The sequence below is a fragment of the Scyliorhinus torazame genome, unplaced genomic scaffold (assembly GCF_047496885.1).
Source record: "Scyliorhinus torazame isolate Kashiwa2021f unplaced genomic scaffold, sScyTor2.1 scaffold_51, whole genome shotgun sequence".
Taxonomy (NCBI): Eukaryota; Metazoa; Chordata; class Chondrichthyes; order Carcharhiniformes; family Scyliorhinidae; genus Scyliorhinus; species Scyliorhinus torazame.
Genome location: NW_027307778.1, coordinates 136,495 through 154,040, shown reverse-complemented (window position 1 = coordinate 154,040; position 17,546 = coordinate 136,495). Strand labels below are relative to the sequence as shown.

The 17,546-nt window shown below is 46.5% G+C and overlaps 1 protein-coding gene across 1 annotated transcript in view; it reads left to right on the top strand.

The window, feature by feature from the left end:
• Nucleotides 1-17,546, top strand: part of LOC140405554 (ectonucleotide pyrophosphatase/phosphodiesterase family member 7-like) — a 132,749-nt gene that overhangs the window by 79,466 nt on the left and 35,737 nt on the right. Inside the window, exon 3 of the mRNA XM_072494116.1 lies at nucleotides 15,876-16,499. Within this exon, the coding sequence (XP_072350217.1) occupies nucleotides 15,876-16,499 (624 nt within the window). The remainder of the gene's footprint in view (nucleotides 1-15,875; nucleotides 16,500-17,546) is intronic.

Here is a 17,546-nt window from a genome sequence, read left to right as displayed (position 1 = left end):
TCACCCTTTTGGATAAAGGTACCTACCAGTAACCTTTAAGTAAATCCAGTTTAGAAATAAAAGCGGATTGTCACACTTTCTCAATGTAATTCTCCAAACGTGGGATAGGATAAGAGTCCGTTCTTGTAACTGCATTAACCTTTCCATAGTCCACACACAACCGTTGGGTACCGTCTGGTTTTGGTACCATCACTATGGGTGAGCTCCATTGGCTGCAATTCTGCCATTTTAAAGCAGACTCTCAATCTCTTTGTTAACCTGTGCCAATTTTAAAGGGTTAAGTCTGTATGGATGTTGTTTGATTGGAACAGCGTTTCCCACATCTGCATCATGTATAGCCATTTTAGTACTTCCCAATTTATCTCTACACACTTGCCCACGTGATATCAATAACTCTTGCAGGTCAGTTCATTATTCCTCTGGAAGGTAACTCAACAAGTTACCACAATTTGTAAGAACATCCTCATTTTCCAATTTAATTTGAGGTATGTCAAATTCACAGTCATCTGGATTTGGTTTGTCACTTTGAGTTAGAATCATTAAAACCTCCTCCTTTTTCTCTCCTTCCCTTTGAAAGTACCTTTTAAGCATATTCACACTCGGTGAGACCTTCTATCTGGCGTTTTTACCACATAATTCACCTCACTTAATTTCCTTTCAATCTGATAAGGTCCACAAAACCTTGCTTTTAAAGGTTCACCTACACTGGTAACAATACTGGCAAAACTACAAACTTTGGATTTCTTGTCCGCGACCCGTTTCATCACATTTTGTGCAACTTTTAAATGTTGTCTAGCCAATTCATCTGCTCTATTTAATCGTTCCCTAAAATTTGACACTTGATCCAATCATGTAATTTCCAATTTCTCACTCACCAATTTTTCCTCAATCAATTTAAGTGATCCTCTTACCTCATGACCAAAACTTAGTTCAAAAGGACCGAATTTGGTTGACTCATTAGGTGCATCCCTAATTGCAAACAGTGCGAATGGAATTCCTTTATCCCAATCCTCTGGATAATCATGACAATAAGCCCTCAACATTGTCTTTAATGTCTGATGCCATCTATCCAATGCTCCCTGCAATTCTGGATGGTACGCAGTTGATTTAAATTGTTTTATTCCTAAGCTACCCATAGCTTCTTTGAATAACCTTGATGTAAAATTTGATCCTTGATCTGATTGTATTTCTGTGGGTAGTCCATATCAAGTAAAGAATTTAAGTAACTCCTCCACAATCTTTTTAGCTGTAATATTACGTACTGGAATAGAACAAAGAACAAAGAACAAAGAAAGGTACAGCACAGAAACAGGCCCTTCAGCCCTCCAAGCCTGTGCCGACCATGCTGCCCGTCTAAACTAAATTCTTCTGCACTTCTGGGGTCCGTATCCCTCTATTCCCATCCTATTCATGTATTTGTCAAGATGTCCCTTAAATGTCAATATCCCAGTATGCGTCACATGCCTTCTTAACTACCTTCTTGACTACCTTCTCCACCTGTGTTGCCCCTTTCAGTGACCTGTGGACCAGTACACCTAGATCTCTCTGACTGTCAATATTCTTGAGGGTTCTACCATTCATTGTATATTCCCTACCTGCATTAGACCTTCCAAAATGCATTACCTCACATTTGTCCAGATTAAACACCAGCTGCCATCTCTCCGCCCAAGTCTCCAAACGATCTAAGTCCTGCTGTATCCTCTGACAGTCCTCATCGCTATTCGCAATTCCACCAACCTTTGTGTCGTCTGCAAACTTACGAATCAGACCAGTTACATTTTCCTCCAAATCATTTATACATACTACGAACAGCAAAGGTCCCAGCACTGGTCCCTGTGGAACACCACTCGTCACAGCCCTCCAATCAGAAAAGCATCCTTCCATTGCTACTCTCTGCCTTCTATAACCTAGCCAGTTGTGTATCCATCTTGCCAGCTCACCCCTGATCCCGTGTGACTTCACCTTTTGTACCAGTCTGCCATGAGAGACCTTGTCAAAGGCCTTACTGAAGTCCATATATACATCATCCGCTGCCCTACCTTCACCAATCATCTTTGTGACTTCCTCGAAAAACTCTTGTCAAGTTAGTGAGACACGACCTCCCCTTCACAGTACCTTGCTGCCCCTCACTAATATGTCCATTTGCTTCCAAATGGGAGTAGATCCTGTCTCGAAGAATTCTCTCCAGTAATTTGCCTACCACTGACGTAAGGCTCACTGGCCTGTAGTTCCCTGGATTATCCTTGCTACCCTTCTTAAACAAAGGAACAACATTGACTATTCTCCAGTCCTCTGGGACATCACCTGAAGACAGTGAGGATCCAAAGATTTCTGTCAAGGCCTCAGCAATTTCCTCTCTAGCCTCCTTCAGTATTCTGGGATAGTTCCCATCAGGCCTTGGGACTTATCTAGCTTAATATTTTTCAAGACGCCCAACACCTCGTCTTTTGGATCTCAATGTGACCCAGGCTATCTACACACTCTTCTCTAGACTCAACATCCACCAATTCCTTCTCTTTGGTGAATACTGATGCAAAGTATTCATTTAGTACCTCGCCCATTTCCTCTGGCTTCACACATAGATTCCCTCGCCTGTCCTTCAGTGGCCAACCCTTTCCCTGGCTACCCTCTTGTTTTTTATGTACGTGTAAAAAGCCTTGGGATTTTCCTTCACCCTATTTGCCAATGACTTTTCGGGACCCCTTTTAACCCTCCTGACTCCTTGCTTAAGTTCCTTCCTACTTTCCTTATATTCCACACAGGCTTTGTCTGTTCTCAGCCTTCTAGTCCTGACAAATGCCTCCTTTTTCTTTTTGATGAGGCCTACAATATGTCTCATTATCCAAGGTTCCCGAAATTTGCCGGATTTATCCTGTTTCCACACAGGAACATGCCGGTCCTGAATTCCTTTCAACTGACATTTGAAAGCCTCCCACATGTCAGATGTTGATTTACCCTCAAACATCCGCCCACCAATCTAGGTTCTTCAGTTCCTGCCTAATATTGTTATAATTAGCCTTCCCCCAATTTAGCACATTCACCCTAGGACCACTCATATCCTTGTCCACCAGCACTTTAAAACTTACTGAATTGTGGTCACTGTTCCCGAAATGCTCCTCTACTGAAACTTCTACCACCTGCCGGGCTCATTCGCCAATACCAGGTCCAGTATAGCCCCTTCCCTAGTTGGACTTTCAACACATTATTTTAAGAAGCCCTCCTGGATGATCCTTACAAACTCTGCCCCGTCCAAGCCCCTAGCACTAAGTGGGTCCCAGTCAATATTGGGGAAGTTAAAGTCTCCCATCACAATAACCCTGTTGCTTTTACTCCTTTCCAAAATCTGTCTACCTATCTGCTCCTCTATCTCCCGCTGGCTGTTGGGTGGGCTGTAGTAAACCCCCAACATTGTGACTGCACCCTTCTTATTCCTGATCTCTACCCATATAGCCTCGCTGCCCTCTGAGGTGTCCTCCCGCAGTACAGCTGTGATATTCTCCCTAACCAGCGCAACTCCTCCACCCCTTTTACATCCCCCTCTATCCCGCCTGAAACATCTAAATCCTGGAACGTTTAGCTGCCAATCCTGTCCTTCCCTCAACCAGGTCTCTGTAATGGCAAAACATCATAGTTCCAAGTACCAATCCAAGCTCTAAGTTCATCTGCCTTACCTATTATACGTCTTGCAATAAAATATATGCACTTCAGGCCACCAGTCCCGCTGTTTTCAGCAACATCTCCCTGTCTGCTCTTCCTCAGAGCCTTACTGGCCCTATTCCCCAGTTCTCCCTCAATCTTTTCACCTTCTGACCTCTTGCTCCGGTACCTACCCCCCTGCCATACTAGCTTAAACCCTCCCGTGTGACACTAGCAAACCTCGCGGCCAGGATATTTATGCCTCTCCAGTTTAGATGCAACCCGTCCTTCTTATACAGGTCATACCTGCCCCGAAAGAGCTCCCAGTGGTCCAGATAACGGAAACCCTCCCTCCTACACCAGCTGTGTAGCCACATGTTTAGCTGCTCTATCTTCCTATTTCTAGCCTCACTGGATCGTGGCACAGGGAGTAATCCCGAGATTACAACCCTAGAGGTCCTTTCTTTTAACTTTCTGCCTAGCTCCCTGAACTCCTGCTGCAGGACCCCATGCCTATGTCGTTAGTACCGATATGTACCTCTGCCTGTTTTCCCTCCCCCTTCAGGATGCCCGCTACCCGTTCAGAGACATACCATCCTGGAGTCTCGTTCACATCCACAGAAGCGCCTATCTGTGCCCCTCACTAGAGTCCCCTATGACTATTGCTCTTCTGCGCTTTGACCCTCCCTGCTGAACATCAGAGCCAGCCGTGATGCCACTGCTCTGGCTGCTGCTGTTTTCCCCTGCTAGGCTATTCCCCCCAACAGTATCCAAAGCGGTAGACCTGTTTGAGAGGGGGACAACCACAGGGGAGAATGGCCTCTGGAAACCTAGTAGACACATCCTCTGGAAAGGCCTCTGGAAACTTGGTAAACACATCCATTACAGTCAAAAGATATTGATTCCCACTTTTCGTTTTAGGAAGCGGTCCTACGCAATCAATTAGGACCCTTGTAAAAGATTCCTCAATGCTGGAATGGGTATTAAGGTCGCTGGTTTTATCATTGCTTGAGGTTTCTGTATCACTTGACATGTGTGATGTGATTGACAAAATTTAACTGCATCTTTATGTAGTACAGGCCAATAAAAAAGTTTTTGTATTTTAGCTTGAGTTTTCCTTACTCCCAAATAGTACCTCATGTGCAACTCGCAACACCTCCTTTCTATACCCTACCGGCAATATTACTTGATGAACATCTGCCCACTTTTCATCTGCCTGCATATGTATAGGTCTCCATTTTCTCATCAAGACATCACTTTTATGGTAATAACACTCTGGTATACACTCAGATTCTTCTTCCATGTATGCTTTCTCATACATCCGGTTTATTTCGATACCTTTCTGTTGTAACTCCACCAATTTTCCTGAACTAAAACATCCGCCTAATCCTCCACCTGTTCTTGTTCTTTTTTCAACCATCTGATCAAAATCGTTTCTGATAATTGCACTTCAACTTCATCGTCACTCTTTGATTTCTCCTCTTGTCTTAAACCTGTGACTTTGCAACCTTTGCAACCACAATCCGGAAAAATCCCAGGATACTCGTCCTTCAACACTTCAGTTGTCTGATTTTCCACTGGCTTATCCACCACAGTAGGCATCACTCTCACCTGTGATCCAGCTATATCATTAGCCAAGATAAACTGTATTCCTGGACAAGATAGTTTCTCTATTACTCCTACTACCAGTTCATCACTCTTTACTGGACTTTCCAACCTTACCTTATAGAATGGAACACTACTCCTCTCACCCTGAATTCCACATATTACCACCTTTTCTGGCAATATTCTTCCCAAACTACATAACTCCTCATCTCTTACCATTAAAGGTTGACTCGCTCCCGGATCTCTTAAAATTGTGACTTATTTACCTTCTCCTCCTGATACACTTGAGTAAACTTTGCCCACACAAGTAAATTCTTGAAAGAGATCTGGCACCTTCTTATCAATCACCTCTTGATCAGGCTGTACAATCTTTTGCACCTCCTTTGCTTCATTTGGGCTTTTTTTTAACCATTTTAACAAACCCCACTGTCTTATCCTGTTTTACCACATCAGCCTTCCCAGTGCTGTTCTTCAACTACCAACACTGTGACTTTACATGGCCTAGTTTATTACAGTGAAAACATTTGAAACTTTTCACGTCTCTTCCACCCTCCTGGATTTCTTTTTTAGTTTGAGGTACACTCTCCTTATTATCTCCCATCAGATCACCTTTACCTTTACCATTTGAGTATTTCTCATGTCCCCAGTTTCTATCCCTCACAGGCTGAAACTGATGTCGGAAACCATGCTTTGATTTATGAACTAATACATAATCATCTGCCATTTCTGCTGCTAATCTCGCAGTTTTAACCCTCTGCTCTTCCATATGAGTTCTCACGACATCAGGAATTGAATTTTTAAACTCCTCCAAAAGTATAATTTCTCTGAGAGCTTCATACGTTTGGTCAATTTTCAAAGCCCTTATGCACCGATCAAAATTACTCTATTTGAGCCTTTCAAACTCCATGTATGTATGTTTGACCAAATTCTTTCCTTAAATTTCCACACCTTTGTCTGTCGGCTTCAGGCACCAGTTCATAGGCACCTAAGATGGATTTTTTTCACCTCCTCATACGTCCCAGATACCTCCTCCGGTAGTGATGCAAACACTTCACTAGCCTGACCTACCAGCTTTGTTTGAATCAGTAATACCCACATGTCCTGTGGCCATTTCATTTGTTTAGCCACCTTCGCAAATGAAACGAAAAAGGCTTCTACCTCCTTTTTGTCAAACCTTGGCAATGCTTGGACATATTTAAATAGATTCCCACCAAGCCTTCGACTTTGACGCTCTTTATCTCTATCCTCATCACTATCATCCAACTGTACATTTCCCTTTAAATCCGCTAAATTTAACTGACTGTCATGTTTCATGGCCATTTTCCTAAGTTCCAACACCCTCTCTCTTTTTCCTCTCTCTCTTTTTCTCCTCTCTCTCTTTCATATTCAAACTGCTTTAATTCTTTCTCATGTTCCATTTGTTTAATTTGTAATTTAATTTTTGCCATTTCCAATGAGTCAAACTGTATCTCAGGCAACTTTAAATGCTGAGCCACTGCCATAATTATGTCATCTTTTCATACTTTGTCAGGTAATGTTAACTGCAATGCTTTTGCCAAATCTAACAGTCCGCTTTTCGTCTCTGTCCGTAAGGTACTGCGTGTGACTGTCTAAACCCACAAAAGCTTCAGAGTCTCTGAAAGAGCCATTGTCCACAACACACTCCCCACTTAAACTAGAATACCACACCTGAGAAGCAACCACAATATGCTCACCCCTCACTGTCTTTAGGTTCACTAAGCCAATCCAATAGATGGACTTTTATCCCTCTCGAGCCCCCAATTTGCTATGGGCCAGGGTTTAGAGAACCCTAAAGCAAGGATAATCCAGGGAACTACAGGCCGGTGAGCCTTACTTCAGTGGTAGGGAAATTACTGGAGAGAATTCTTCGAGACAGGATCTACTCCCATTTGGAAGCAAATGGACGTATTAGTGAGAGGCAGCATGGTTTTGTGAAGGGGAGGTTGTGTCTCACTAACTTGATAGAGTTTTTCTAGGAGGTCACAAAGATGATTGATGCAGGTAGGGCAGTGGATGTTGTCTATATGGACTTCAGTAATGCCTTTGACAAGGTCCCTCATGGTAGACTAGTACAAAAGGTGAAGTCACACGGGATCAGGGGTGAGCTGGCAAGGTGGATACAGAACTGGCTAGGTCATAGAAGGCAGAGAGTAGCAATGGAAGGATGCTTTTCTAATTGGAGGGCTGTGACCAGTGGTGTTCCACAGGGATCAGTGCCGGGACCTTTGCTGTTTGTAGTATATATAAATGATTTGGAGGAAAATGTAACTGGTCTGATTAGTAAGTTTGCAGATGACACAAAGGTTGGTTGAATTGCGGATAGCGATGAGGGCTGTCAGAGGATACAGCAGGATTTAGATTGTTTGGAGACTTGGGCGGAGAGATGGCAGATGGAGTTTAATCCGGACAAATGTGAGGTAATGCATTTTGGAAGGTCTAATGCAGGTAGGGAATATACAGTGAATGGTAGAACCCTCAAGAGTATTGAAAGTCAGAGATCTAGGAGTACAGGTCCACAGGTCACTGAAAGGGGCAACACAGGTGGAGAAGGTAGTCAAGAAGGCATACGGCATGCTTGCCTTCATTGGCCGGGGCATTGAGTATAAGAATTGGCAAGTCATGTTGCAGCTGTATAGAACCTCAGTTAGGCCACACTTGGAGTATAGTGTTCAATTCTGGTCGCCACACTACCGGAAGGATGTGGAGGCTTTAGAGAGGGTGCAGAAGAGATTTACCAGAATGTTGCCTGGTATGGAGGGCATTAGCTATGGAGAAGCGGTTGGATAAACTCAGTTTATTCTCACTGGGACAAAGGAGGTTGAGGGGCAACCTGATAGAGGTCTACAAAATTATGAGGGGCATAGACACAGTGGATAGTCAGAGGCCTTTCCCCAGGGTAGCATAGGAGGCATAGGTTTAAGGTGAGAGGGGCAAGGTTTAGAGTAGATGTACGAGGCAAGTTTTTTACACAGAGGGTAGTGGGTGCCTGGAACTCGCTACCGGAGGAGGTGGTGGAAGCAGGGACGATAGGGACATTTAAGGGGCATCTTGACAAATACATGAATAGGATGGGAATAGAGGGATACGGACCCAGGAAGTGTAGAAGATTGTAGTTTAGTCGGGCAGCATGGTCGGCACGGGCTTGGAGGGCCGAAGGGCCTGTTCCTGTGCTGTACATTTCTTTGTTCTTTGTTGTAAAGTGTATCATGGAGTTCATCGGACCCACAACTTTTAATAGACTGTGGTATGGGGAGCATACGGCCCACTCTACAGGTGTGGTACAGCAGAAATGGAAAAGCATTTTTTAAAGCAAAACAATGTTTATTCTATGAACTCAAGTTAACCTTTTTAAAACATACAGTGAACATCTTAGCAACCATTAATTTAAATACAACCCCCAAAGAATACAACACTAAGTAATCCTTAATAAATTCCCAAACAACATTCAGGAGACAAAAGACCCTTTTAACACAAAGACAAGGTTTAAATTCACTATTGAGAACATTTATAATTCTGAATTCATCAAATGATCAAGAGATAGTCTTTTCATGGCAGAGAGACAACCGTAAACCTGCTTTGTCTGGCTTCAGCTCCAACACTAAAACGAAACCAAAAAAACCCCCACAGACACACCCAAGCTTTTCTCAAAGTGAAACTGGCAGACAGCCCAGCTCCACCCACACTCTGACATCACTGCAGTAATAAACACCCATTTCTTAAAGGTACACCCACTACAGTTATTCTATAAAAACACCCATTTCTTAAAGGTACTCTCACATGACAGTGGGGTTATGGGGATAGGATGGGAGAGTGGCCTAGATAGGGTTCTTGGTGATGACCAGATGGGCTGAATGGCCTCCTTTTTACTTGGGATTCTAGGATTCTATGTAATATCAAATGACAACGTATTAACTCTGTTTCTCTCTCCACAGATGCCGATAGATATGAGTTTTGTTTTCCAACATTTTCTGTTCTTATGTCAGATTGCCCAGTACCTACTGTATTTTGCATTTGTAAGATGATCAGGCCTCATTTTCTTTGATGTCCTCAGTTAATTCACATATTTGCTCAGTTTCGCTGGAAGTCAAGCTGGTTTCCCAAGCCGTTTCAGATTTCAATTAAATGCTTTCATCGCCTTGTGTCATTAGCATTGAAATTAGTCACTGTTTTTGCTCAGACTGAATTATATTTTGCAAAAATCATAAAAAGAGTTATGTAAACATGCCTTGCACCAATTTACAGTTTTGTTGTACCAGCCCTCCATTTAAACAGTAGTTGTATAATTTGGGATCTGTTTCATTTCAATATTTTTTTGGATGCATACATTGGGCAGCATGGTGGCACAATGGTTAGCACTGCTGTCTCACAGCGTCAGGGACCCGGGTTCAATTAGAATCATAGAATTATAGAATTTACAGTGCAGAAGGAGGCCATTCGACCCTCGAGTCTACACCGGCCTTTGAAAGAGCACCCTACTTTTTTTGGGAATATTGTTATTGGCATTTTCAATTATACACAGTAAAACTTTATGTTCAATATTTACAGCACGTGCGGTTCTTATCTACATACAATTGTTCTTGGTATTTCCTCCTCCACCCCTTGGCATCCCCCTCTTTCGTTCAGGGTGTTCTGTCCCCTAGCTTCTAGTCTCCCCTGCCCCCCCCCCCCCCCACCTCTCCCCTGAAAGAGTTGGCCCACTTCCCATGTGTAGCTCTGGCTGTTCTGATTGCCACTCGCAGGCATGGCTTCACCCTCACCCCCACAATCTTGGACATCGCCTCGAAGAAGGCTGTCCAGAACCCGACAAGTTTGGGATAACAAGTGGGCAGCACGGTAGCATAGTGGTTAGCACAGTTGCTTCACAGTTCCAGGGTCCCAGGTTCGATTCCTGGCTTGAGTCACTGTTTGTGTGGAGTCTGCACGTATTCCCCGTGTGTGCGTGGGTTTCCTCCGGGTGCTCCGGTTTCCTCCTACAGTCCAAAGATGTGCAGGTTAGGTGGAGTGGTCATTCTGGATTGCCCATAGTTCCAAAAAGGATGGGTTGGGTGGGGTTACTGGGTTATGGAGATAAAGGGGGATAGGGTGGAAGCGTGGGGCTTAAATGGGGTGCTCTTTCCCAGGGCCGGTGCAGACTCGCTGGGCTGAATGGCCTCCTTCTGCACTGTAAATTCTATGATTCTATGATAAGCACACATCATGTGGGTGTGGTTGGCCAGGCCTCTCTAGTACCTTTCACATTTATCTTCACCCTCCGGGAAGAACCTGTTAATTCGGGTTCTGGTTAGGTGTGCTCTGTGCACCATCTTGAACTGCATGAGGCTGAGCCTTGAGGAGGAAAGGGGGAGTTGACCCTGGTCCAGAGTCCCCAGCCCACTTCTGTCCCCAGGTCGTCTCCGCATTTTTGTATGGCTTCGTCCAGTAGCAGTCTCGCCTTGTCCAGTAGCTGTCCATAGATTTTCCCGCAGTTTCCCCCTTCCTTACTGTCCGTGTTTATCAGGTCCTCTAATAATGTGGTTCCTGGGGCCCTGGAGTATCCTTGCGGAGAAAGTGCTTTACCTGGAGGTGTTGAGGTTCCTGCCTGTCGGTAGTTCCAGGTCGTCCGCCAGTTCGCTCAGTATCGTTAGTCTGTCCCCCATGTAAAAGTTCCTGACTGTTAGCCTCCCCCTATCCTGTTTCCATTTTTTAAAAGTGGTGTCGACCATGGCTGGTGGGAACTTGTGGTTTCCGCAAGTGGATCTGAACAGGAAGAGTAACCTTGGGGGACACCTCGGTCAGACTGAAATGTTGCCACATCTGGTTTCATATCCTTACTGTGGCTACCGCCACTGGGCAGGATGTGTGTTTTGTTGGGGGGGGATGGGAACGCTGCCGTGGCGAGAGCCAGGAGGGTCGGTCCCTTGCAGGAAGCCTCCTCCATCCTCACCCATTCCACATAAAAGCAAATTACTTCGGATGCTGGAATCTGAAACCAACGAGAAAATGCTGGAAAATCTCAGCAGGTCTGGCAGCATCTGTAGGGAGAGAAAAGAGCTAACGGTTCGAGTCCAGATGACCCTTTGGGTCCTTTGTAGCATCTCTACAGATGCTGCCAGACCTGCTGAGATTTTCCAGCATTTTCTCTTTGGGCTCAACCATTCCATGATGGGTTCACATGTCGATCCCCTCACTGTCTCCACAATACCTGCCCAGTGGTAACATTATAAGTTTGGTAGTGCCAGGCTGCCCATGTCTTTTCTCCTCTGCAACGTTGATTTAGGGATTCTTGGATTCTTACCCCCCCCCCCCACACACACACACACACACACACACACACACAAACGGCATGATCATTTTGTCACTCCTTGTCTTTGGGGATGCAGATCGGTATGGATCTGAACAGGAAGAGTAACCTTGGCAGCACATTCATTTGATCATGTGCACCCTCCCCACCACGGAGAGCGGGAGCAGGTTCCATCTCTGTAAGTCCTTCTTGACATCCTCCGTCAGGCTAGTCAGAGTCCATTTATGGATCTGTGTCCAGTCCCGGGCTATTTGGATCCCCAGGTAGCGGAATTTGTTTTGGGCTAATTTGAATGGGAGTCCCTCCAGCTCCATCCCTCCCCCCTTTTGGGTTCACCGGGAATGCCTCTCTCTTGCCCAAGTTAAGTTCATAACCCGAGAAGTTTCCGAACTCTTTCAGGAGCTGCATGATTGCTCTCAGGCCTTTCTGCGGTTCTGAGACAGAGGAGTGGTCATCCACATAAAGTGAGACTCTATGTTCTGTCTCCCCTTTGCCTGCCCTTCTAGCTTTTCATGTCTCGCAGAGCGATCGCGAAGGGTTCAATTGCCAGAGTCAACAACAGCAGAGACAGTGGGCATCCCTGCCGTGTGCTTCTGTGCAGCTGGACGTATTCAGAGCTGGCAGTGTTGGTCCAAATGCTCACCTTGGGGGCATGGTAAAGGATTTTCACCCAGGAGGTGAACCCTGCTCCTAGCCCAAACCGTGCCAGTACCTCAAGGAGGTAATTCCACTTGACTCTGTCTGCATCCAGGGAGATGATCACCTCTGGTGTTCTCTCCCTGGGGGATCATTATTACATTCATCAGCCGCCTGATGTTCGCAATAAGCTGCCTACCTTTGACAAAGCCCGTCTGGTCCTCTGCGACCACCTCTGGCAGGAAGTTCTCCAGCCTCTTGGCCAGAACCTTCGCGAATATCTTTGCGTCTATATTCAGGAGTGAAATGGGTCTGTATGAGCTGCATTCCGTCAGGTCTTTATCTTTTTTGGGTATCACCGATATTGTGGCCTTTGTTAGTGTAGGAGGCAGGGTGCCCCTCGCCAGCCAGTCTGCGAACATGTCCCTTAGATGTGGGGCCAGGGCCGTCGCAAATTTTTTATAGAAGTCCGTCGCCTTCCCTGCCTGCATGGAGCTGATGCTCTCTATGATTTCTCCCAGTTTTCCCCACCTGTCCTCACCCACAATGTCCAGTCCATCGAGGAACTGTTTCAAACACGGATGTGTGCTGCCCTCGGTAAAAGGTCTCAAATGCCTGGTTGATCTCTTTTGGTTCTGTTACCAGTCTGCCTCTGCTGTCTTTTGTCTGTGCTATTTCCATAGTGGCTGCCTGCTTCCTTAGCTGGTGAGCCAGTAGGCGGCCAGCCTTCTCTCCATGCTTGTAGAAGATCCCCCATGTCTGGCAGAGTTGGTGTACTGCTTTCCTAGTGGATAGCAGGTTAAAATCCATTTGTAACTCTTTCCTCTCCGCCAGAAGCTCTACGGTCAGTGATTTGCAGTACTTTCTATCGACCTCCAGGACGGAGTCAATCAGCTATTGCCTGGCTGCTTTCTTTTTCCTGTCTCTGTAAGCCTTGTAGGCTATAATTTACCCTGACCACGGGCTTTAGTGCATAGTCGCCTTTGCCCTGTGATGTTTTCTGGCAGAAGGCCTTGTCGACCAAGAGATCTATGTCCAACCTCCATGTGGGGCATTGGGCATGGCCTGCTCCAACCTCACATCCATGTAATGTGGAGCGTGGTCGGAGATGAATATCACAGAGTTTTATGCTCCTACTATTCCTGGAAGCACCGATTTCCCTACTGCAAAGAAATCGATCTGGGTGTATATGCCTGTGGATCAGTGAGAAGAATGAGAATTCCCTCTCGCCAGGGTGCAGGATCCTCCACGGGTCCACAGCCCCCACCTGTTCCATGAATGTTCCCAGTTCCTTAGTGATGCCTGTCTTTTTCCCCATTCTGGAGTTTCTTGGTCGGTCAGTGGGTCCTGTACACAGTTAAAATTCGCCACTCTTAATCAGTCGGTGTGTTGAGGTCGGGGATTTCCGGCATGATCTTCTTTATAAATTCTGTGTCATCCCAGTTGGGTACGTACACATTTACCAGTACGACCGGTGCCCCGTCTAGGGCACCGCTGACTATGATGTACCGTGTCCCCCTTGGTCCGTACCGTCCTAGTCTCCGTAAACCTTGTCCTCTTGCTCAGCAGTATGGCTATTACCCTAGCCTTCGTCCCGTAGCCTGTCCCACCCAGCCCTTCCTTACCAGAAGTTGGTTCTTCTCCCTCAGGTTGTCTCCTGCAGGATTATGTCGGCCTTCAGGCTTCTTAAGTGGGTGATGATTCTGCATCTTTTCACCGGACCGTTAAGTCCCCTTACATTCCACGTGACTATCCTGATGGGGGGTTTCTGACCCCCCCCCCCCCGATCCTGCGGGATCAGCCACACTTACCTGATGGATGCGCCCCTGTACTGCAGGGTTTCCCTTTATTAGGGGGCCGCCCAAAGTGGCCGCGGTCACCGTTCTCACCGTTAAGCTGGGCACCCAACATGGCCGCCGACAGTGTGTACACCACGTTGTTGTGCCCCTAGTTTCCCTTAGTTTAGGGATCCTCCAAAGTGGCTGCTTGGAGCGTCATCTTGTTCCCTCTGCCTGCTCCCTGCCTTCCCAAGCGAATCCAGTTGCCAACTCTCTTTGGCGTTCTGTGCCCTGAAAATACTGTGCTCCCCCCTGTCCCCTTCCCACGTCTCACCCTCCCGGTCTCCCCCCTGCGTTCCCCCTCCCTGTTGCTGTGTCTCCTCCCCCCCCACCCCCACCCCCCCGGCCAGGCGCTCCCTCTCTGCTGCCTGTCCTCCCGTGCTAGCCCTCCCTGCTAGTATGGTGGCCCCCCTCCCTGGGCTGGTCTAGCCCTTTGCCCGTGTTCTCCGACTGCCTTTTTTTCCTCTCCGCCCACTCACCTGCTTTCCCTGTCCTCGCTCTCTCCTGCAACCTATCTTTCTGTTCAGAATGAGGCAGTACAGTCCCGCGTAGTCACATAGCCAAGACTATAAGTCTCTGGTTCTTTCTCTGACTTTCAGCGATCCTCCTCCGATACGCCTTCATTTCAGCCGTGCTTGTTCTCTGTCCAGGCTGCTAGTCCGTACAAAGTAATTTGCTTCTATCGAGGTATTAAAATAATGTTCTTTGCTCTGGTACGCGACCCAGAGTCTGGCTGGGAATAACATGCCAAATCACACCCCACTCTTGTAGAGCGCCAACTTTGCCTTGTTAAACCTTGTTCAACCCGGCTGTTTTCTTTCCCATGTCTGTCCCAATATCCTGATTGACCCGGATTCTGTGTCCTTCCCACCTTCATTTCCAAGCGCACCGCAGGATTCTTTCCCGATCCTAGTATCAGTGAAGCTTCGCTGTAATCGCTCTCGGCTGCTCCCCCCACCTTGGGCTTCGGTCTGGGCCACCTGTGAGCCCTGTCGAATTCTGGGGATTGGGGAAACTGTCCCTCCCGACTAGGTTGCCCAGCATTTGGCCAATATAGTCTGTCGGGTCTCTGCCCTCGATGCCTTCCGGCAGGCCCATAATTCATATATTCTGCCGCCGGGACCTGTTCTCCTGGTCCTCGACCTTTCCCTTCAAACTCCCCTGGGCCGCCACCAACCTTTTCACCTCTACAAATGCTTCTGAAAGTGACTTTTTGGTTCTGGTTGGGAGGAGAGCCACCTGATGTGCGCTCGCTCAGCACATCAACGTCACCGGAAGTCAGAGCACCCTACTTAAGCCCACACCACCACCCTATCCCCGTAACCCAACTAACCTTTGGACATTGGCAATTTATCACAGCCAATCCACACAACCTGCACATCTTTGGGAGGAATCTGGAGCCCCCGGAGGAAACCCACGCAGACACAGGGAGAAAGTGCAAACTCCACACAGTCACCCGAGGCTGGAATTGAACCCGGGTCCCTGGAGCTGTGAGGTATCACTGCTAACCACTGTGCCACCGTGCCGCCAAATTCTGACCTTGAGCAACTGTCAGTGTGGAGTTTGTACATTCTCCTTATGTCTGCCATGGGTTTCCTCCACTTCTCCTGAGTGTCCGAAGGTGTGCAGGTTAGGTGGGGTTACGGGAATAGGATGGGAGACAGGTCTGTGCTATTTCGGAGGCTCTGTGCAGACCAGATGGGACAAATTGCCTCCTTCTACACTGTAGGAATTCTATTATTTTATTGCTGACCTGTTTAGCTGTCTACCACACTATTTGGTATTGAACTGTCTACCACACTATTTTGCCTTGAACCATTAGAAAAGGATATTTTCATGAATAGGAATTCTCCTCACAGGGAAAAAAAGTTGCATCCTTCCACTACCCAGGAGGAAATGTGACATACGGCGGACAAGCACTGTACAGATCTCTCGGGGAATCACTTATTCACCCAGATGCTAATGAGACAGAATGGAGGATAAACATTGATATTGTCATGGAGTGGTTTGAAAAGGAAGACTTTGATTTTGTAACTTTATACTATGGCGAGCCTGATCATATTGGACATAAAATGGGACCAGAGACACAGGAGAGACGTGATATAATTCGGCAGATTGATAGAACCATTGGTTACCTAATAGACAACATTGAGAGACACAACCTGAAGGAAAAACTAAATGTCATAATAACTTCAGACCATGGGATGACAACCGTAAAGAAAGCCCCTGAAGTAAATGAAATCAGGCTGTCAAAATTCATCGATTTCAAAAATATTAAACTTGAGCTTTTAGACTATGGTGGCTTTGGGATGCTTTCACCAAAGGAAGGAAAGACAGAAGAAGTTTACCAGGCATTGAAGAATGCCCATCCTCATTTAAAAGTCTATAAAAAGGAGGAGTTTCCTGAAAGATTTCATTATAGTAAAAATGATCGTGTTTTGCCAATCCTTGTTTATGGAGACCTTGGCTATAATGTAAATGGGGTAAGTAACAAATACTTTTATTTATGTTTTAACTATATAAGGGTCATGAAAAGAGTAATTCATTCAAAACATGTGAATCTCTATTTTCTATATAAATTAAATAATAAATGATCTGAACATTTGATCACAGAATCAGAATCACAGAATAATAGAGTACAGAAGAGGCCATTTGGCCCATCGGGTCTGCACCGCCGCATGAAAACACCTGACCTACCTACCTAATCCCATTTGCCAGCACTTGGCCCAGCCGTGGATGTTATCAGAGTCACAGAATCAGAATCACAGAATAATACAGTACAGAAGAGGCTATTTGGCCCATCGAGTCTGCACCGCCGCATGAAAGGCACCTGATCTGCCAATTCTAATCCCATTTGCCAGCACTTGGCGCATAGCCTCGAATGTTAAGACATGCCAATTGCTCATGCAGGTACTTTTTAAAGGATGTGAGGCAACCGGCCTCTACCACCCTCCCAGGCAGCATGTTCCAGACCATCACCACCCTCCGAGTAAAAACATTTTCCTCAAATAGCCCTGAACCCCCCACCCCTCACCTTGAACTTGTGTCCCCTCGTAACCGATCCTTCAACTAAGGGGAACAGCTTCTCCCTATCCACCCTGTCCATGCTAAATTGCCCCTTAGTGTCCAAAGCATTAGGTGGGGTTAGTGAGTTATGGGGATGGCGTGAGGGTGTGAGTCTAGGTAAGGTGCTCTTTCCAAGTGTCAGCCCAACGGGTCTGCACCGACCCTCTGAAACAGCACCCTACTGAGTCCAACTCCCGCCCTCTCCCCATAACCCCACCTATGTTGCGCATTTTTGGACACTAGGAGCAATTTAGCATGTCCAATCCACTTAACCTGCACATTTTTGTACTGTGGGAGGAAACCGGAGCACCCGAAGGAAACCACTCAGACACGGGCTAAAGTGCAAATTCCACACAGACAGTTACCCAAGGCCAGGAATGAATCCGGGACCCTGGCACTGTGAGGCAGCAGTTCTGTGGTACCGTGCCACCTCTGGACAACTTAAAATAGAGTCATTCTGCAGG